Source organism: Vanacampus margaritifer, chromosome 1 (genome assembly GCF_051991255.1).
Source record: "Vanacampus margaritifer isolate UIUO_Vmar chromosome 1, RoL_Vmar_1.0, whole genome shotgun sequence".
In the NCBI taxonomy this organism is placed as follows: Eukaryota; Metazoa; Chordata; class Actinopteri; order Syngnathiformes; family Syngnathidae; genus Vanacampus; species Vanacampus margaritifer.
Genome location: NC_135432.1, coordinates 57,707,548 through 57,730,084, shown reverse-complemented (window position 1 = coordinate 57,730,084; position 22,537 = coordinate 57,707,548). Strand labels below are relative to the sequence as shown.

Below are 22,537 nucleotides of genomic sequence, written 5' to 3'. Positions count from 1 at the left end.
TAAGTGAAGTCCATTTTTCACCTTGACAGGACAAGCTATTAAGCAGTGGAGTAGGCGGGAGAAGAGGACGTGAGCCATGCATGCGCTGGCGTGGGCGAGCGTTGTTACCTGCTTGTTGACAACTGGCTGCTGCAGTCCATCAAAGAGGAGACATACGCCTTCATACTTAGCCTCTTCGCCGATACATTTCCCCAGAAGGTCTGCAGATAAGCGGTTTTTGAATTGGCAGCCACCCTTTTAAACATCTTTGTGTCTTGCGAGGGGAAAACGCTGACAGGAAATTACCGGGAATGTATCTCATCATCTCTGCAAACGTCCTTTTTGCTCTCCTCTGCTTATCCTCAGCTGAGCGAAGTGGACTACTCTCACAAAAAACAGCATCTAGGGGAGAAACCAGATATTTTTCCGTCTTTATTTCTTCGTTTTTGAATGTATACACATAATGTAAGGGGTCACCTACCTTTTTGAAACTGAGAGATACTTCTTAGGTAATGCAAATGAATACCTTTTTGTTAAACTCTTCTCAAGTAACAAATTTGACCTTTAATTATATATTAACTCATTGACTCCCAGCAAGTTTCACTGAAGCAACCCCCTTCGCACCAGACTGTTTTATTAGATTTTGACTGATTTTGCATGGCCCGCAGTATATTGTGTTCTATTGCCACAAAAACATGGAACCTACCAAAAGAAAGATTAGAGCTCTTCTTTCATCAGGAAAAAAAGTATATTTTTTATCGGTTTCCGTTTAGCAGAAATTAGCATTAGAATATAGCTAAGTTTCGTCATTATTCACAAACCTGTTGAAAACACTTGTAGCAACATGGCCCTGATTGAGCTCTTATACTCTGCTGCCACCTGCTGGCCGTTTTTGGTAATAACTACCATTGCTTTAAGCAAACTCTTCAGGTCAGAGGCTGAAACAAAGCCTTCTGTATGCTCTACCATTACAAAAAATAAGTAAATATGTATCACTACGTTATGGGGACAATGGCAATATTTAAAATAGAATGTTTTTATACGTTTTTGGGAGCTAATGAGTTAATATTAATATGATCATGTTAATAATGTCTGACAATAATTGTCGAAAATGATTTAACAAGGGTGGGAACAGATCAATTTTAACATGCACTTAATTTCTATAAATATCTGCAAATGTTGCTATGGAATAATGCCCCATTTTTACTAGATATTAACACTGACTAACTGAATTACAGTATTTTTCAAACAGGTTTGTGGGCTACTCGTGTTTTTCTTCTTAGTTTAGAAAGGATGTAATGTAAATTTTAAAAAAATTAATTTATTTTTGTATGGAAGTTTTTTGTATAGTTTTTACCATTTACTGTTTTTTTTCAAGTGTTTACTTTTTAATTTGATATAATTAGTTTTTTTTTCCTCCCTAAACTATATGTTTTACAGTACATATTTTAAATATAATCCTCAAAATGATGAGAAATCATTTATTTCCCTACTGTGCAGTGAAGCTATAAAATATACAATATGAGCTCCACTTTTTGAATTACAGAAATAAGTTCTATTCAATATTTGCCTGTACAGTACATTATTTTATGTGCCATGTCTTCATTTATTGTGTAGTTACAAATTGCTATTCATTTAAAATGTGAAATAAGATAACTCTAGGTTGTTAATGTACAGTATGAGAATGTGTGAATGCAACGCACCTCTCAGCAGGGTGATGAGGGAGACAAGTCGGTGCTCTTCCACCACTTGGTTCAGCTTTTGTCGAAGGTAGTGATCAGTATAGGCCTCCAGTGTGTTTTTGAACAGGATCCTTCCACCCATCAACAGATGATGCAACCAGTCTGGAATGTGGAAAACAACTCGGCCTGCCAAACAACAGGATAGTAAATGTAACGCATTCACAATTCGATACGCTACTGAAATGAGATGAAGTTATTTTACACTGTGTCATATTTTTTTATTTTGATTAATTATTACATAATTACATGTGGATGATCAATATACTTACCAACATACATTAAATACTCGTACACCCCCTCCACAGTGAGGATTTCCATGAAGTAGTTCTGGTTGTGCCTCTTTTCTGTCATCTCGGACCGGTTGGCATTGTTTTTGAAGAGGTCGTTGAAAAGCTAAAAAAATAAATAAATAAATAAAGAGGGGGAAAAAAGGATTTGGATTTTTTGGTGGGTTCAAATGAACATTCTTCAAGTACTTTCATGCAGAATTGCATATTGCCGCTTTCAGGCAGAAATCCCATATGTCAATTTAATATTTTTTCACAAAAAAATTACAACTGGTCTGTCCCAACCCTGTAATATGAACTAATTTATAACAACAAAAATAGCTCGAGAACAAATCTATTAAAGCTCTCGAATGCTCAAAATGTCTCAGATGTTCTTTAAAATGGAGCGTAATTGTTGCCTATATTGAAAATCTGGATTTTTTTTGGTAAAACAATAACTTTCCCGCACTTTTTGTTAGATATTGAGAGTTAACAGCAACAGATTTCAAATTCAAATTGCACACTAAGAAAAACACATTCACAGAAATAGACTTTTAGCTCCACTTTGTGAATGGGATAATGAGGGAAAAACACACCCTTGTTCATGGAACAGCTGAGCAGCCAAACGTCCCATTAAATTTGCACCCTTAAGAGGTGAGAGGCAAACATGCACAAACTGCTCTACTTTGTCATTCCTACAATGTAAAGCTGAAAGATTGCAGTTAACACACATCTTGTTTGTTTCAATAAAAATCCATTGTGGTGGCGAGTCAAAAAGATGACAATTGTATCGATGTCTCAATATTTATGGACATGACAGTACAGTCTTTAAAAAGCATTTCTTCAAATACTGTCGTCCTCTCAAAGCATTGTGACACGACCTGAACTGTTTGCTAAAAGGAAGGGAAAAAAAGTACTGAACCTTTTTATCATTTTCTGAAGTGGGGCTCAGGATGGTGAGCTCAGGGCGGCTGGGTTTGGGTTTGGGTGACTCACAGGAGTTGAAGTAGGACTGGATGAACGGCTCAAGATGCTGTCCTTTCTAATGGAGAAAAAGCATTTCTCTTACCGGTGAGGATGGCAGCCACGTTTTGAATGGTGCGCTGAAGAAGTTTGAAGGTTGCATAAAAAAATCATTTTGTTCAGTTTTGGTTCATTTCCTTTCACGCAGTTTCATTTTTTTTGAGCGACAAAATTCCCAGAGGCACCCAGAATGTGTTGTCGCTTCATGTTGATGATAAATAATCAAGTACATTTATAACCTAAATAAACTGCGAAAACAACAGACATATTTATGGGGTGGGCCACTCAGCACACATTCCAAATACTTGTGAAGTCGATCATGGGCCAAGTTTGTTATTTGTCCTTGGGGAGTTGAAACCTTTAACATAAACATGACCTCCTCTTTATAAACATGGACCATGTTAAAACATACACAGTGTGGATTCCATGTTGAAAATGGGCAAATATAAGCGCTATGATAAATGCTATGCCATGCAGGAATTCCATTAGAACTCATCATATACAGATTATTATTCGTACCGAAATGTATGAAGTGTTTTATGTGAGTTTTTACAATTTTGTTTTTACACTCACTGTAGCACTCTGATATTTCTTTGACATGAAAGGTGCATTAAAGATCTCTTATTATTCAGGGTTTCTGTTATTATCAGCAAATATAATTCAATGCTTTTTAATGCAACCTAAACTAATTTAACGCCCACATCATATTCTATCAACACACACAAATATACATACATAAATGTTGTTTATATTAGGTCAGACGATTGCAATTTCTAATCATAATTAATCACATGATTTCCATAGTTAACTGGCGATTAATTGGAAATTAATCGCACATTTTATAACTGTTGTAAATGTGAATATGGTTACCAAATACAAATGTGGTTTGTATATTTTAGTTTATTGATACAGTAATTTTATAGTAATTTTATAGTAATTCATAAAGTTACTGTATCTAATGCAAAAAAAAAATATCCTAAACATTTAAAAGGAGTGTGAAATATTAAATCACAAGATTTGTTTTGAGATCATTTTCTATCACTACGTAGCATTAGTGTTTCATGTTGGACATTGGTGACAGGAACAGGATTTTTCTTTTAAAATTCAGAGCGATTGGTATTTGGAACATAAATAGCTTCATTGTAAATTACAACAAGTCACCAGACCCAACAAATACATATTTCTTTAATCATATGTATTATTGCACAATGGTTTTACATCACCCGTAATGATGTGATTAAAACACACACCGTCCTGTTCTTTCATAGGATCTAGTTGGAAAAGCAACGCATTAAACTATTACTTTTAGATCATTTAAAGTGACCTACTTATTCCTCCTCCCATCTGGCTTGAAATTAAGACAGCTGAAAGTGCTTTGGTCGCCACTATTCTCATCTGACAACCATTTTCTTTCTAAACTCTCACAAGAATACATTTCACACACGCATGCACCACTGCAAATGTATCACTCACCTCTTTTATCAGTTTGCTGGGGACTGACTTAATGATTTTCCCTGTAAAACATGCATAATTATTCTCAGCGATGAATGGTCATGTTGTGCCGTGACGTTTTGGCTCTTTCTGGGTGACAAATGTCTTTTCACCACAAGCCAAGGTCAGGCTGATCAAACACTCAGCGTTCCTAACAGTCGCCTGCTCAAACATAATCCTCTCCAATGGAATTTAGTCACATTCTCTTCATACTGTACCGAGATTCACATCAGGCAACATCTTGTCCAAGAACTGAGACTCCATACTGTGCGGAGACAGGAAGTCAGCAAGAAGTTGGCTGTTGCTGAGCTCGGGGTGCTGCAGGAGCTTCTGCACAATAAGCATGTGAAAGGGCAAACTTCAGTGAAATTATTAGGCATCTTTTAGCAGGCTGCTATAGCAAATGCAAAGGAAATCTTCAGAACAGAAGTATGACACAATTGTGGTTTATATACTTAGAAATACCAGGGGAAAAAAAATCCAACTTATTGGAAAAGTATTGCTTAATTCAAACCTTAATTGTGTGACATGTCAAAGGAATCTCAGCAGAAATGTATGGCAAAGAAGAAAAGGCATGGCTCAATGGTAGGGGGCGTGGTCTCCCGACCTGGGGGATTGTACTGTGTGGTGTTCATTTTTACACGGCCATCAAAAATTCCTTAACCGGTAATCCACAGCAGGAAGTCTGAATGAGTTTGGAAAGCATTGGATGGCCTGTGCTATCTGTTCTTACATAAAAAAAGAAGTTTCCTTTCCAACATATCCGGTATTTGTGAGACAATGACTAAAAGGCCATGAACCTGAAGGGATGTAAAAAAAAAAAAAAATTTCCTCTGTCAAAATATAATCAGCCATTTTTTCCAAATGATTTTTAAATGTGTCATTGTGGCTTGACTTACTCTCTTGCTGACAAACTACGGTTTCCATGTACCTAGGAGAACATTCTCGCTTCGTAAAAAATTCAAACAATGTCACAGGTTATCTACATTAAAGTGATGGTTTGCTCCAGCGTGGTTGTGCTCCAGCGGCTTAAAACTGAGAGAGATGCCAAAATAATACTGCTGTCGGGAGGTCCTCAGTGCTTCCCACTCAAATAAAATGACAAGAGTGGAATGATTTATAACAAGTACATTTAGTTGTAGGTGGAAAGGGAATACGTGGAATCAATAGAAATGAGTGGCTGTGCTACATTTTTACGTCCTTGTTAGCCTGTCATGCCGAAATTAATTTGGCTCACAATGAGACGATTGTGCATGGCTAGAAAGTGGGGCAGACTAAAGCAATGCATTTACTAGACACCAATAGAATCCCCATTCAGCAGGTCTGTGTGAGTCATATGCCACCCCCCCACCCCCTTTTAATTCAAACTAGTGGAATTTTTCAGCTGCTGGCAAAAATACCCACCTGAAGATACTCCTGAAACTCCTCTCTCTTGGAGGTGAGAAATTCATAATTTTTGGGGCCAATGATTCTCTTGGAAGGCAACTGTGCGTCAGGAAATGATCCTACGGGATTAGAGTTACAAGAGAAATCGTAACTTCCCTCTAAGAGGAAGATGAGTTATGAGTCAATGTCAATTTAATTGCTCTAGTGATTCTAGACCATGGGTCACCAACCTACTCTAAAAAATGAATAAATAAATAATTCACCAGTACTTACGAGAAGTGTTGAAAATGTAAGAGATTTACAGTATAGAAATAAAGTGCTAAATATTTATATTCATCCGTTAGCTACCTTGTTAATCAAATGTGTCAGAATCAGAAGTAAAAATAAAATAGCACCTTCACATTAATCAGAAATGTAGAAGTAGCCCAAGTTACAAAAGGTTGGTGAACATTGTTCTAGACAATGCATGTTCAACTGTGCAAAAAAAAGAAAGAAGAAAAACCTACCGTGGAATTCTGTTAGCTTTGATTCAAGAACGTAGAACTCCAGATATCTCCTATATACAGACCAGTGCTCAGTCTCGTGACCCACTGTGGTAAAATAAAATAAAAAACATTTTGGGCCTGATCTACCAAATATTTGCACAAAAACAGGCACAAACTTGATAGCTGATTTACAGAATACAAAAAAATTAAGAGACCACCATGTTTTCTTGAATTTCTTGTTCATTTTAATGCTTCGTGCCACTAAAATGTGGAATGCCGAAAAGCATCGTTTTTGGTAGGACAATGCCAAAGCTACTGAAAAGTGATTTTGGTCATTATCAAAAACAACTTTAAGAAAATGTCTTAATCAGTTCTTTAATTCAACTCTCATTAGCTATTTTTGTTTTCATTTATTTATAGGTCCAAACAAGTGTACCATTAATTGTACTAGGCATTTAAAATGAACAGTAAACTGAGGAAACAAGGGTGGTCTCTTAATTTTTGTTTCCACGGCTATATTAACCGGGTCCACCCAGCATTGTGTTTACCAAACATGCTAAAATGCCAGAGTTCATTTTCCGCATTCTGAGAGTGTATATGCAAATGAATTCGTTTAGCACTAGGGCTGCACGATTTTGAGGGGTAAAAATCAAGTGGCAATTTGTTTTGCCACAACATTGCGACTGATTTGAAATTATTCTAATCACTCTAAGATTCTAAGATACCGTTTCAACCCCCCCCGGATAATACAACAATATTGTACAGTGAAAAGTGTACCAATGTATATGCATAGAGTAAAACAAATCCTGTTTTTTTCCCAAAATAACAAAATGACCGTAAAATTAACTTATCATCTCACATTATATATCAATAATGATGCCCAAAGATGTACACCATAAAATGAACCGTCACTTTCTTTAGGCGGAAATAGCAGGATTACAGAGAATGATGATTCATTTTCAACAAAAAACAGGCTGTACTGAAATACTTCCTGTTTTCGTTCTTCTTTCCAATTTACACCGGTTCTGTATAACTTAAAGGGCTGATTTCTTCCAACTCTGCAGTTCCTTCTGTCTGGGTAATTTCAACTCAAATGACACAATATTCTGGTGCTGGCCTCCCCCAGAGCAAATTTTCAGATGTGCTGTCTCGTGTTTTAAAAACAATCTTATGCAAGTTGGGCACTCGGGGCGAGTTAAACACAACAAAACATTTTATGCGGCTTCTGGTTTCACTAAAATTATTGCATGAAATTGATTTCTGTAACGTGTTTGTTAATCTTCCACTCACACCCCCAATTCCGTCACTTCAAACTCCCAAATGTTCCACAATGAAAACCAATGCTGCTGTACATAAAGCTCATAATCTTTAATAATTTTTAAATACGGCAGTCACCAGGACTTTTACAGCTCTTGCAATGCAGCTATTTCGGACCTAATAAGCAATAAACTCTTGGACAGTTTGAAGCTAAAAAGGAGTTGGCCCCACTTCCCTTTGCAGCTGCTCCAGCTTCGTCATTTCTGGGAAGTGTGGGAATTGTTTGCCCGGCCATCCAGAGGCGTATTTGTGATCACTGATCTTGGATAAAAGGACCTGCTGGTTCCACATGTCTGTTCTAGCTAATTAATGGACAATAAAATCAAGAATGCTTTTGTTATCATGATGGGCTTTCCCTAAACTGCTCCAACAAAAGTGGAAGTTGCCCAAATTTCTTATTAAATTGACGAAATACAATTCAAAGGGTTTAGATAATGTAACCCCCACAGATATATAGTATAATGTATGACAAAGTATGTTAACTAAATAACTGATCCAATATGTAACATTGCATATAATCTTTATAAGTTGTTTCACAAGATGTGGCATATATATAATATAGATTGAATTTGTGTTGAAATAGCAAAAGAGTGATTAATTTAGCCTTGCCTGCTTTCCGGTCATTCCGCTCCACGTCTATGCAGAATACCGGAATCCTCTCCCGCTTCACGTCGTCATCATAGAAGTCAATGTAAGGGATGGTGATGCTCCAGGCGGAGAGATTTCGTGGGGTGCTGGGAGTGGAGGCGGCCTCTATCGGGGAGTCATCCTCCAGCACCATCATGGCTTCCTCCACCTAGGATGTATGGAATAGTGTTAATTGTATCCGCCATTTTTAAATTTAGTCCAGTTTAAATCCCGCTTGTTAGTTTTTATCATAGTTAGTCAACCTCATCCTATTTTTCTTTAGTCCATTTTTAGTCGACTATAAATCTAGACTTTATTTTAGTCCGAGAAAACATAATTTTATTGGTCTAGTTTCAGTCAACAAAAACTGTCAACGTTTTAGTCAGGACAATCATTTTACCCCTGTATATTTTTTTGTCAGCGGATAATGTTGAATATTTTGGAACTAAAACTATTTCACATAAAATGTTCTCATTTTTTTGATGAAAAACAACTTCACACACAATTACAGTATATCAACAAGTGGCTACTATGGCTTGATTAATAAGATAGTAAATTAGCCAGCATTAGTTAGCGGTCGGATTAATATCATTGTTGAAACGTTATAAGCATTGGATTAATGTTACATTATAACGATAATTGACCTTTTTTTTTTAATCTTTCACCGTGAATCCACCTCCTGTCTGTCCCATGTATGTGTGCATGTTGCACTTGCTAGCTGTAGATTTGAAAGGGTGTGTGTCACTGTGTGTCAAATGACAGATTAGCAGAGACAGGATTTGACGAAATCATAACTTTTGTCTCGTTTTTGTTTATGAACTAAAATGTCCAATGATGTTAGTCCAGTTTTTATTAAGTGAAGTACATTTCCGTCTCGTCTTCATTAGTCGACGAAAATGCATACTGATTTAGTCCCAGTTATTGTTTATTGATGAGGATTTTAGTTTAGTCTAGTCTAGTTTTAGTCCGGTGAAAAATGTGTAGTGACGAAATTATTTTTTGTTTCGTTTTTGTTGATGAAATTAACGCTTGTATGGAAGTGAGGTAGGTTTCAGTCATGTACACAGTCAATCAAAGTACTTTCTTTATGGCGGAAAGAAATTATTAAAAATGTAACTCATGCCAACATCTGTCTCGAACATCTTTATTTGAACTTATTTGCTTGATTTGAGTTTCTGTTTATTCAAATCAAAGCAAATGAATTTTCAATGAGTTCTACAATCTTCCTAATCCGTAACCACTGAACAAACAGTGGGGAACGTTTTGGCAACACTTGACGGCATTCAAGGGAAATCTCATAGAAAACACAGGATATCCCCTGTCAGCAATGAAGTAAGATTACATGCTGCAGCGCAACAGTCTGCCATGAGAGATCATTCAGTGTGGAGGTACTGAACCCCACCAGTTTCCTATGCGCATTCACCGAACCCTTATTCATTAAACGGGACAGTTTACTGATGAACAAAATGAACAGCAAAAGTAAACTTTTCAACTAATCTGTCTCTCTTCACCTTAAATTCAGAAAGTGTTGTGTTATTGTATTCCCCATCCCCATGCAGCTTCAGTAAGTGTTCCTCTAGTTTTGCTAAATAGCTAGTTGTGCTGGACTAGAATTGTTCAACTTGGCGTTTCAAATCATGTAGTGGACGCTGACTCCAATCACTCAGGGGCAGCAGATACAATGAAAATAGCAGAGGCTCCAGAATTGAACCCTGTGGAACACCTTACATTTCATTTATACATGTGAATTCATATTGCATTCATTAGTTTTTTTGCTCAATAGTTAATATGAAGGGATTACAATAATAAAGAAAATCCCAAGACATACCATCACAACAGTCACAAGTCGACTACTGAGTGCACCAAATTCCCTGCAGCGCAGATAGGCCGAGCAATGTACCGTGATCACTTCCAGCCAATGATAGCCAAGCGGGACGTATCATTCATGAATCATTTGGATTGGGTGTATCTTGAACCCCTGAGACGGACTCAGCGCACCCCTGGGATTCAATTGAACCCAGGTTGAGAAGCGCTAAATTAGAATAATGTGTTCCAAACTCACATTTCACACAAAGCAATTTTGTGCGTGATTTCAGATGAGATCATTATTAAATACACTGTATTTGTTTTGTGATGTTTTTATTTAATGGTGTGCAGTGAGGTTTTTCTAATGCAAAACATGTGCGTTGGTTGAGGTTGGGAAACACGCAATGAATTTTAGACCTTGCTTTCCTGACTCACTAGTGCCCTCGTGTGGTATATTTCGTGACAGTGCAGAACAGTGTTAATGAGATGTTGATATTTTTTTTGCAGGAGCACATGCATAAGCAAGAGTTTACTACATGAGCAATACATACATGCATGAATACACGACCCCCGTTTGTGACAATAATTTATTCAAAATTATGCAAAGATGAATGTGTGTCTGTTCGGCTTTGCCTCACCAAATCGTCCTCTCCCTCCACAAGCCCATAGGCTGGCAGAATGGCTCCCTCCATGGTTGTGCTCTTGAAAACACCCTTGATCTTGCTGCCAATGCGGCTGATCCCAAAGGACTCTCCTCTCTTTGACGTGCTCCTGCAGGCCAAAAGGGGGAGGGATCTTATTAGACTGTACTTAATTGAAAAGATGTGCTTGGCTTCAGAAAAAAAAAAAAGGCGCAGACATCTTAACAAAATGACAGGGAAGGAATTGTAGCGTACAGCAAGGGAAGGAAGCACCATCACACTGCAGCATATCATCGCTGCACATCAGGTGGGGAAAAAGCTGAGGAAGCCAAACCAAAGCCAGAGCACATTCGTGGAATGAAATGTCTCAATCGGTTGCCATGGGAACAAAAGCAAATAAAGCGGACAGCATTTTCATTAGCAGAGGTCTTGATATTAACTAGAAAACAGCAGACAGGCAATAACTCATTGCTGTCAGAGATGACAAGCATAATATCTTCAGAGAGCCATCGTGAAAAGGTTATCATTTCAAATCAATAGAAACCTTGCTGTGAGCATTACTTGTTAAATATTATGACTGGTAGAGAAATGACAAGACGTTTTTCCTAAATGCAATCTTTAAATATAATTCAGCCATCATTCAAAATATTTTGGGGAATGGAACAATGTGAAGAGGATCCGTTTAAAACATGTCGGCAACAAGCACCGTTTGATCTGACTTTTCATCACAAGCTTCGTCAGACATCCTAGTGGGTTGGTTATGATTTTAAATGAAATGGGACCTCGCTTTGCGATAACAATAAACCCTGACAGTTAAGAAGATTAATTTATCACTGCACTCAGGAGAGCAATGGTAAAGAACATCAGTTTAAAGCTGCACCCAGCAAAGCCGTTATAAGAAACATGCCCCTAAAGATATCAGATTGAATTAAGTATTTTTAATGTTCTTACTTTGACGCAGCACAATTAATCATTAGTTAAATGCGAGTTTAAAACTGCATCTGGGAAAGAGATGGTAAGTAACGTCCTTATAGACCTTAGCTCCCTCAAACATCTTAAGTTGGACATGACATGAAGCTACTATCATACCAACATCTTCGATGATGTTTCTTTAAAATCAATAGGGTCGTTCCTTTAACAGAACAATAATCTTTCTTATTCCATGTTGAAAACGTTTTAAAGTAGAAGTCAACCTTATTCTTGAAAATAATATGTTATATGTGACCTCACTAGTCTAAACATGACATTCTGATTAATATTACATTTTTGGAATGTGAGTTATGAAGCAAAATCCAGCTATTTTTATCCATCTCAGGGGGCGGCCATTTTGCCACTTGCTGTCGACTGAAGATGACGTCGTCAATGTTGCTCAAGTCTCAGGCAACGACCAATCACAGCTCACCTGTTTTCTGAAGCGGCGCTGTGACTGGCTGACCTGAGACATGAGCAACATTGATGTCATCTTCAGTTGACAGCAAGTAGCAAAATGGCCGCCCCCTGAGATGGATAAAACGGCTGGATTTTGCTGCTTAACTCATATTCCACTAACACAATATTAACCAGAGTAAAATATTGAGACTAGTGGGGCAGCATAGAACATATTATTGTAAAAAAGATATATAAGTTTTGGGTGGACTTTCCGTTTAAGGCTGTGCCTTGGAAAAGAACAGACAAAGGTTGGATATCCTTTAAAACGCAATAAGGTCCTACAAAGCACAATAAACCCTGAACATTTGAAGAACATCAGTTAGGATTTGTGATCTGGAGGGTGCTGAAAAGACACCAATGACAGAACACAAAAGTCCCCTAACACCAGGTAGTCTGATTATGTTTACATGCACCCAATAACCTTTTCAAAAGTTTTTGAAAGGCCGTGTACAAAAACCCATATATGCATTTGGGTTACTCCTTTTCTAACCCGAATATTTGGTCATCTAAACAAAATTGGGGTACCTTCTTTGAATGTAAAACTGGTTTATGACATACTCTATTTGCAGGGAATCTTGGTCTCTTGAGTACAGGAACTACTTGTATCCGCGGCGGCCATCTTACGTTGCCACTCACTAAGCGAGTTCAAATTCAATTCATTGATTTATCCGTGGCGTTTTCACATTATTTTCTATTTGTCTCTATGGCGAAAATGCTACAGTGTGTATATATACACACATATAAGTAGACAGTTAGAAGCGGAAATGCTGTCTAATTGCATAATGACATACGTGCAGTTTAAGTCGGGATAACTACTGCAGAGCAGAGTACTACCTCTGGTCGCTCACGCATGAAAACGGGCTATCCCGAATGTTTCACAAACCAAAATTTCGACCTTAAACCAAATATCGACTGCATGTAAAACATAGACAATTGTTTCATTCCGACCACAATGTCCAGATCGCCACCTTCGTAAAATAATGGCCTCAGTCACTTTATTCTGTTTTATCAAAAATAAATGACAAACTGAACCAAATGAGATATTGATTATATTGTATTTATTAATAATCTCATTTCAGGGGTAGATCGAACCAATGTGATTTCAGAAGTGGTGGCCAGCATCATAAGGAAATGTTTAAGGCGCTTTTTGTCAAAATATAACTTAAGCCACTAGTTTAAGAAGGCAACAATATTCAAGTTACAGTGAGGAAAATAAGTATTTCACCCCCTGGTGATTTTGTGAGTTTGACCCTTTACAAAGAAAGGAACGGTCTATAATTTTCATGGTAGGTTCATCTTAACAGTGAGTGACAGAATATTTAAAAAAATCCCAGGAAATCACATTATATTAATTTTAAACATTTATTTGTCTTTTATTGAGGAAAATAAGTATTTCACCCCCTACCAACCAGCAAGAATTCTGGCTCCCACAGACCGGTCATGTGACCAGGAGGCACACACATTAGTCCTCTTACTTAATTGGTATTCCTAATTAAGTTCCCGTTACCTGTATAAAAACACACCTGTTCACAGAATCAATCAATGCATCAGATTCCAACCTCTCCACAATGGGCAAGACCAAAGAGCTGTCTAAGGACGTCAGGGACAAGATTGTAGACCTGCACAAGGCTGGAATGGGCTACAAGACCATTAGCAAGCAGCTGGGTGAAAAGGAGTCAACTGTTGGTGCGATAGTTAGAAAATGGAAGACACACCAATTGACCATCAATCTCCCTCGGTCTGGTGCTCCACGCAAGATCTCACCTCGTGGAGTGAACCGGATCATGAGAAAGGTGAGGAAACAACCCAGAACTACACGGCAGGAGCTTGTTGATGATATCAAGGCAGCTGGGACCACAGTCACCAAGATGACCATTGGTAACACACTACGCCGTAATGGATTGAAATCCTGTAGTGCCCGCAAGGTCCCCCTGCTCAAGAAGGCACATGTACAGGCCCGTCTGAAGTTTGCCAATGAGCACCTGGATGATTCAGAGGAGGCTTGGGAGAAAATGCTGTGGTCAGATGAGACTAAAATCGAGCTCTTTGGCATCAACTCGACTCGCCGTGTTTGGAGGGCGAAAAAAGCTGACTTTGACCCCAAGAACACCATCCCCACCGTCAAGCATGGTGGTGGAAACATTATGTTTTGGGGCTGTTTCTCTGCTAAGGGTACAGGACGACTTCACCGGATCGAGGGGAGGATGAATGGGGCCATGTACCGGGAAATCTTGGGTGAGAACCTCCTTCCCTCAGCCAGGATATTGAAAATGGGTCGTGGATGGGTGTTTCAGCATGACAATGACCCAAAACATACAGCAAAGGCAACAAAGGAGTGGCTCAAGAAGAAGCACATCTGCGCAAACTTGGTGACCAACTACAAGAAACGTCTGACCGCTGTGCTTGCCAACAAGGGTTTCTCCACCAAGTACTGAGTCATGTTTTGCTAGGGGGTGAAATACTTATTTTCCTCAATAAAAGACAAATAAATGTTTAAAATTAATATATTGTGATTTCCTGGGATTTTTTTTAATATTCTGTCTCTCACTGTTAAGATGAACCTACCATGAAAATTATACACCGTTCCTTTCTTTGTAAAGGGTCAAACTCACAAAATCACCAGGGGGTGAAATACTTATTTTCCTCACTGTATATGTGCAGCAACATAGACACACACAAAATTATGGATGCTCTTTAAGAGTTGACTTAGCAATACTTCGGTAGTATGGACACAAATAAAAAGGAAGTTGGCTGCATGCTGCTGTTTGGGTCAGGGTGGCCTGGGCGGTTGCTACATTGGGACGGCGAAGTGGACAACATGACATCACACTAAGCCGCAGCTGGAAGTATGGATGGACCCTGACTTACTTGGGTGATAAGGAGTAGCGGTGGGATAGCGAGCCGTATGGAAAAGTTGTTAACGTGGGCTGGGCATGGAGGGAGTTAAAAGATGCAGGTGAAGAGCTGCCAGAGGCGGTGAACTGTGAGGAGGGGGACTCGGGGCTCCAGTCCCAGGAACTATAAGCATAACAGGGTTATGTCCCCAAAGACGAAAAAGGAGGGAGAGGATGGATCATACCAAGGCAGGCAACATGGCGGTGACAGAATCAGGGTGGACACACAGCGTGGCGTGACGTGGCGTGGCGAGAGGAGACCATATATATAATCAATGGCGTAATGTTCGGACAGAGAGGCTGAGCGATGATGTTAGTTCAGTCTCCTTCATGCTTCCATGTTAAAATGCAGTGAGTGTCTCTTCTGCTTTGAAAACTGCCTTCGTAACAAAGTAAGAAAGCAAACACAACAAACAGCTGATATCGTCACGTTCCAATCATATTTTTAAAGCCATAATTTCGGAAGTGAGCAAACCAATGTGAAAATCTCAACAAATTATTGATGATCAAAACTAACATCGTACTTGTAATCTAATTAGATAAATATAGCTACATTTAATACCGTTAAAATGATCATGTAAAATGTCACTTTTAGAGGGCTATCAATTTATCAATATGTTTATATTGAGGGGTGTTTCTATTTCTTTGTTGTTGTCTTATTCCTTCCTTTAAAAAAAAAAAAAGAAAGAAAAAGCTTTTTTTCCCCTGGCTGATTATTATTATTAGTAGTAGTAGTAGCATTAATTTATTCATTTATTTTAACTCTGATTTTCAATTGACTTTTTTTTATCTACTGTATGCTTCCTTTACTTTGGTTATTGTGCACTTTGAGATTTATTTTATAAATGCAAAGTGCATTAGTAATAAAAATCTATTATTACGATTCAGCTAAAATGAGGGGAAATTATGCACCAGTTGAAAACTACAATAATGAATACATTCTAATTGAAATGATAGTAAGTCAACATTTGTGTTATACATAATTAAGAGTAAATGAGATAAGTTAATTGGCCAGGCTCTTATTGCACTTACGTTTTGTTTACAGGCGCTCTCATTTGTGGCTACAAATACTAAAAGAAGCCCATATTTAAGGGTTTGATAAGGAAAAAACTCATTTTTGAACTATCCCATTAATGCTAATTGGTTTCCACTTGGAAGGTCGGGCAATGACGGAATTGTTAAAAAGGCAGCATCCTCTTGTGTAGAAGAGTCAAGCGAGAATGGCATGTCAGCCAGCCACTGTTCCCATCAGGACAGTGATGCCTTGTACTCACCGGATGTCATCCATACTGATGCTATTTCTGGAACAATATGCATAAGGAGTTAGTGGCAGGGCCCGGGGCCACATGCACGCCCCACCTTGCGACAGATAGAAACCATCACTTTAAGTCACTTTGCTGACTTGAATAACAAACTTCTAGCTGAATTCTGTTACATTCCGCCTTTTCTTTTGGCTCGCTCACACATACACAACTAATGAAATGGTGCCTACCTGCTCATTTTAGAATTCCTTGCAGGGGACTCGGCCCCCCTCAGAAGCTGGCGGAAGTACTACAGAATGGAAAAAAAGAAAAAGAAAATAAATGTATGCATTATCATGCACCATCATATATTTGATTTTCTAGCTGCTCTATTCAAGCAGCACGGTGGCGTGCGGAGTACAATGGTTGCCCGCTGCTCTACCAAACTGTGCCCATTTAAATAACCTGTGAAGGGTGAAATTAGTCTTGGCAGCTTGGCCTATTGGCAGCTTGGCTTAATGCCAGCTTTGCCTCATTGGCCACCCTCGTGCGTCTCACAGTGGTGACACTGAGGTTAGTGTTTGGCCACGGATCAATTGACTCAAATTATATCTAATTGCCGAAATTTCTGAGACCAATAAAACTGAATTGGTCAGTTATGAATTGACTAGAAATAATCAGTCACCATTCAAAATGCCTCTGGTTAACCCCAAATAGATGAAGGTGGGAGCATATGTACCATTCTCCCAAGGACTCAAATGTTCCTCAATATCAAAACATTTTGGGTGGAATTGATGATACAAAGGGTCTTGTTTTTTGTTATTTTTTTTTGGTTTATTTTACTAAATGAATGACCAAATTGGGCTGTAGCAAAAAGGACACTAAATGTTAAAAATGATTTGCATATCATTGGATGCTGTTTTTTTTTACATTTTTACTTGGGGTGTCAAAATTAGTGCGCTAATTTTGAGTTAATTTAAAGTTCCTTTAACGCGCGATTAATGACCACCCATTACTTGGAAACCCCTGTACTGAGGGAATTCCAGTCGCAACGCAGCAGATACATCCATGTCAAAATTTAGCAGTAATAAATGTAATAATTATGCATATATTTGTGGAGACTGGAGTCAAGTTGTATTTTACCATTTTAAAAATGTGCAAAGTTTCACAAGTTACTTCATGTTGAAGATTAGATAGCTCTTAATATGAAAAGAAAAATGCACCGAGCTGTCACCAACATCTTACAAAAGCAATTATGCCGTCTAGTGGCAAATTATCTCAACACAAATCAATATCACTCATTTTTTCAGTACATCTTTTTAATTTTAATTAAATTTGATGAATTATTATGAAATTACTGTATCAATGACTAAAATATGCAGCCATATTTTTATTAGTTTAACATTTTATCCACTTTTATGTTAACAAAAAAATGAAAACTTTATATAAATATTGTATATTTACAGCAGATATTAAGTTTGTGAGTTAACTATAGAAGTCATGCGATTAATTACGATTAAAAAAAAATTAAATTCGCCTGACACCCCTAATTTTTACACAACATCCTAACTTCATTGGAACTGGGGTTTGAAGTTTTTATGTGCGTGTGGATTTGCTTTTTCGGTCCGAGTGCTTGCCTCGTCACTGTGGCAGAACATGGGCGTGAAAACGTTCTCCAAGAGAGAGAGGACATGCTCGTATGCTTCAAACAAACATCTCATCGTCTGAAGTTTCACCACCTCCTCATAAGGGCCTTCGGCAACTGAGAAAGCACAGGTCATAAACCAATTAATGTATGTAGAACTCCTAATATGGCACAAATGCTAATTAAAGTTTGTCACACACTGTTGCGTATCTCCTCCACAATGAAGGGGTCGAAGCGGATCTTGTCAACACTCTCGTCTAAACAGTAGGTCTCGTAGATCTTCTTCACCTCCTCGTGAAGCATCATCTTCTCGGGGTCGGGCAGCTCCGGGCACAGTATCCTATCGTTGAACTCCTCTGAGGCAACAGAGATGATGTACAGTTGAGACAAGTTCTTGCATGATCTACTAAGACTATATTTTTGAAATCTCACTTTCCTATGATAGCTTATAATAGAATAACTTCAAATCATACAGTACATGATTCCAGAAGCAAGATTTGACACGGATTGGGAAACGTTTACCGACTGCAAGGCAGAATTGGAGCACGTGAACGGCTCCCTCTTGCTTCAAGAAGTTCATGAAACGGAAGAGTAGGTCTTGCTGCTCTCGGATTTCTTTTAATTCCAGTTTTAGAACCTGGCAAGCAAGGGGGGGAAATGACTATAATGCAAATCCAGGTTTAAAAAATGAATTGTTCAAGCGTAATTTAAAGTGCTATTGTCTTTGTCACAATACAGCTTTGTACAAGTGCTTACTGAAGGCTTTCTGCTACGGGGATCCGAGTATTTTTGAAGGAAAGGAACCAGCATGGAGGTCGGCTCTGTGGCTGCTTCAGGCTTGTTTGTAGAGAGAGGTTTTTTTTTTTTTAAATACCAACAAATAAGTTGCAATTAATTATTTTCTACAAACTGTATTTCCAAGTTGATGTTAATACGCTTCAACAGTTACTTACCGGAGAATTGTCGATGAAGAGCAGAAGCAAATGATTCACCGTGTCCTGAAAAGCAAAACCAGTAGACACAAATGTCACATGCTGTAACAGCTTTGCTATGATGATGATGATTCGGGCCTGTCAATCCAGTTTTGGGTTCAAGATTAAGTCTGACTACACTCACGGGGTCGGCCAAGAAGTCCATCGACGGAAGAAAGACAGAACCCGCCAGTACTTCTCTTATCAGCAAAGTGAGAGATCTGGTGGCATTTAGTGAACACAAAATGAGATTATTTTTTTTAAGTCAATATTTCCTTCACACTAACTTTTAGGTGGTGATGAAATACAGTGAATACATTTGGTTGTGCATAAGTTACAGTACCTGCAGTCAGTAGCCTTAGGTGGCAAGATGTAAGGAAAGAGCATCTCAGTCAATTTCCTGAGGTAGAGAAGCTCATCTCTGCGACTGCGGAGGGCTACATGAAGGTCGGCACCATATTCCTCCAGGGCAGCTTGTTGAAGAAACTCTGCGCTCTTCACTAAAAAAGCAGAGAAGAAACATTTAGCTTTCATATGATGGATTTGAACAAGATGCCACGATCGACAGTACCTCTCTGCCGAGCTTTTGCAATTATTTCAATGTGCTTCATAGAAGCTTTCAGAAGCTTTCGCGTGATGAGGGACGCCACGTCAACCTGGGACATAATACAATCCCCCCCCCCCCAAAAAAAAATTACAATAATGTAATTTTGATGTATTTTGGATTCAATGTCGCAGTTCGATTTGTCACCTTCTGTATCCGGCGGACCAACACGGCAGCGAAAAATCGTAAAGTCGCCCTCAGCTCATCAACAAACGCCTCATCATCTGTGACATCTCTGAAAAACAAACATGGTTGCCATCCTTACATCATTACCAGTATATAGCGACAGTGACATAACAGTTATATTGTAATATATATTGTATTGTATGTCAAGGTGTACTGTATGTATCTATGGCTGATTGCATTGTCACGGTTAAATAAACTAATAAAATGAATAACAAAAAACAGACAATGTGACTCAATCAACATCTAAGTAGCGTCTAGAGCAGGGGTGGGCACACTCGGTCCTAGAGGGTCTGAGTCCTGCGGGTTTTGGAGGTTTCCCTTCTCCAACACAGCTGATATATGATCAGCTCATCAGCAAGCTCTGCATAAGCTTGGTGACGATCCTGTTGATTGGAATCAGCTGCGTTGCAGCAGGGAAACCTCCAAAACCTGCAGGACCGAGTTTGCCCACCACTGGTCTAGAGCGTGTAGACATACAGAAAAACAGTCCTACCTATACCAAGGATACACAAAATTTTCAAGAACAAGTTCCAGAATCTAGGTGAGAAGAAAAACAGATGGTTTCACAAGATTTATATTGAATATTTATAAAAAATAAATTAAAAAAATGTAGGCAATATACTTGATCATTTTACCTCTGAAAGAGAAGCATCGACCTTAGAGGAAACTTTCAAGTCAAGCCATGGTTGATAGTTTTCCAGTAGCAAAGTAGGTCTAGTATGAATGACATTTAAAAAAAAAAAAAAAGATTAATAAATAAATAGGATACAGAGATCCTCAGTTTTTAAACATATTGACAGTTGATATGCGAGGTTACATATGTCATGAAACACATTTTACAGGTTTTTATTTGAATGTTTAATATTAAGTGTCCCAAATTGATCAAACATGCATTTATTCTAATTATGACTTAAGTATCGTGCTCTGAATGCACATTCAGGTTCGGTCAACAACCATGCAAACAGAACTCTGCCAAAAACTGAAGACCCCCACACAACTGCCCCACCCCCACCCCCGAATTTTTATCACCACCAGGGGGCGGTGGAACATAACAAATGATTTAGTGATAAACGCTACAAGAACGTCAAAACATTTGACCAGTAATGAATTACCGGTACTTTTACATTTTAGCCAGGGCACAATTATTCACATGATGGGTAGCATCATGGTCAGTGCAACATAATTCTACTTCTCAAAGTTAACTTGAGCAGGTAACTCACCTGTGTCTTTTGCACCGGATCTTGCCACAAACGGCACAACTGTGGCCCAGCGGAAACAACTCCTGCTGGTAGGACTGACAAGGAATCAAAACACATTTTTTAAATATTAACAAAATAAACATGAATGCAACTGTGAGGATAAGCGGTTCAGGGGATGGATGGATGGATGGATGGATGAGATATGTTATTGTATTTGATCAAAGTAGTGGGCTACACAAAGACACTATAACTCAATTAATCGAGTTACCATACCAATAACGGGGTGCTACGATTTATACCTTTAGCACAACAGACATGGAATCTGTAAAGCTGAAGTTTACTGTGGAGTAAACAGGAAGTGCTGCTGTATGCAGCGAGGTAACATTCCACCTTGCTGCCATTACAACATCCATTTTCTATAGTGCTGTATCCTTTTCCTAGGCAGGCTTCGGGTGAGAGGCGGGTCCACCCAGGACTGGTAGTCCATTGCAGACCAATAACCATTCACACTCACATTCACGCCTGAGATGAAATTCGAACCTATGACCTCTTGACTGTAATGCAGCTGTGCTAACTGCTTGTCAAACATTTTGCTAAAAAAAAATTCAGTTGTCATTATTTGTGTATTTTCTTCATGGGGGAAGAAAATGTTAAATGCTTTTGTACAATTAAATACTTAAGCTCTAATAGTTGTATTGTACTATTTGGAATATTTGAAGGAATCATGTGTTACTGTTACTCAGACTGAGAATTTTTGCCAAGGCATTTATTTATGATTTATTTATTTATTTATTTAAATTGATGGTAATGACAATGTGAGGTAATGTCTTGGCTGGTGAGTGTACTGGTACTACATATACCTTGATCTTTGGCTTTATGCTGACCAGGATGTTTGGCAGCAGAGACTCGGGTCCCAGGGAGCAGTAAAATGTAACCACGCCAGCAAGAAAGGACCAGACCACCATGATGATGTGAATGTACCTGTTTTAAAATGAGGGCACAAATTGGGAGCATCCACAGGAAAGTGATGAAGCTGTTGGCGTGATGCCAGCCCACAATTGTTACCTGTTTAACAGCACAGTGGACAGAAGTAGGACCAGTAGTAGGAAGCAGAACACGGGATACTGTCGGCCCAAATCTCTGAGCAGGTCCAGCTTCATTTTGCGTCGTATGTGTTGTAAACAAACCCTGATGAATGCCATTGTTAAGATCGAATGCATCGAACTGGCGATTATTAAACTGTCCAAATGTTGCTTAACTTACATGTCGATCGGGTTGCGGTGGTCAGTGCGGGTCACGTTTCTGTGCAGCCGTTCGCAGATGTTACATCGTGTGCCGAAGAAGGAAAGGGATGGTCGTAAACAGCAACCCCTGCTTTGTGTGTACAGTCCGACCGAGCAGTGTTGAGCTAACAGCAGCTACCACCATTCTGCGCTGTCACTAGAACCCGTTAGAAGGGGCGTCAGAGGGGTGGGGGGCTGCGTGCGCGTCGGCGTGATGTCACCTCCGCCCCGCACCAGACGTTCAATGTACACAGTACAAAGCCACGCTTATGCAAAAGAAACCACTTATAGTCCAGCCTGCTACTGTCTGTGGTCGTCGAACC

The 22,537-nt window shown here is 38.8% G+C and overlaps 1 protein-coding gene across 9 annotated transcripts in view; it reads right to left on the bottom strand.

Annotated features, from left to right (window-relative positions):
- The window catches only part of snx14 (sorting nexin 14), a 26,198-nt gene extending 3,661 nt beyond the window's left edge, over positions 1-22,537 (bottom strand). For 3 of the 9 annotated variants that reach the window (XM_077557017.1, XM_077557024.1, XM_077557033.1), the window contains exons 1-28: positions 21,997-22,133; positions 21,792-21,912; positions 20,953-21,026; positions 20,368-20,446; positions 20,226-20,269; positions 19,694-19,781; positions 19,514-19,598; positions 19,286-19,442; positions 19,088-19,163; positions 18,925-18,969; positions 18,728-18,808; positions 18,494-18,608; positions 18,172-18,327; positions 17,964-18,088; positions 16,578-16,636; positions 16,360-16,386; positions 15,060-15,209; positions 10,761-10,893; positions 8,299-8,485; positions 6,394-6,477; positions 5,906-6,006; positions 4,720-4,831; positions 4,484-4,524; positions 2,910-3,029; positions 1,991-2,114; positions 1,683-1,847; positions 286-381; positions 109-200 (exon numbers count right to left, since the gene is read on the bottom strand). In XM_077557017.1, coding sequence (XP_077413143.1) covers positions 109-200; positions 286-381; positions 1,683-1,847; positions 1,991-2,114; positions 2,910-3,029; positions 4,484-4,524; positions 4,720-4,831; positions 5,906-6,006; positions 6,394-6,477; positions 8,299-8,485; positions 10,761-10,893; positions 15,060-15,209; positions 16,360-16,386; positions 16,578-16,636; positions 17,964-18,088; positions 18,172-18,327; positions 18,494-18,608; positions 18,728-18,808; positions 18,925-18,969; positions 19,088-19,163; positions 19,286-19,442; positions 19,514-19,598; positions 19,694-19,781; positions 20,226-20,269; positions 20,368-20,446; positions 20,953-21,026; positions 21,792-21,912; positions 21,997-22,133 — 2,874 coding nt within the window. Of the gene's footprint in view, positions 1-108; positions 201-285; positions 382-1,682; positions 1,848-1,990; positions 2,115-2,909; positions 3,030-4,483; positions 4,525-4,719; positions 4,832-5,905; positions 6,007-6,393; positions 6,478-8,298; positions 8,486-10,760; positions 10,894-15,059; positions 15,210-16,359; positions 16,387-16,577; positions 16,637-17,963; positions 18,089-18,171; positions 18,328-18,493; positions 18,609-18,727; positions 18,809-18,924; positions 18,970-19,087; positions 19,164-19,285; positions 19,443-19,513; positions 19,599-19,693; positions 19,782-20,225; positions 20,270-20,367; positions 20,447-20,952; positions 21,027-21,791; positions 21,913-21,996; positions 22,134-22,194 lie in introns of those variants that run through there. The other 6 variants (XM_077557072.1, XM_077557081.1, XM_077557088.1 and 3 more) reach the window with 3 other exon arrangements.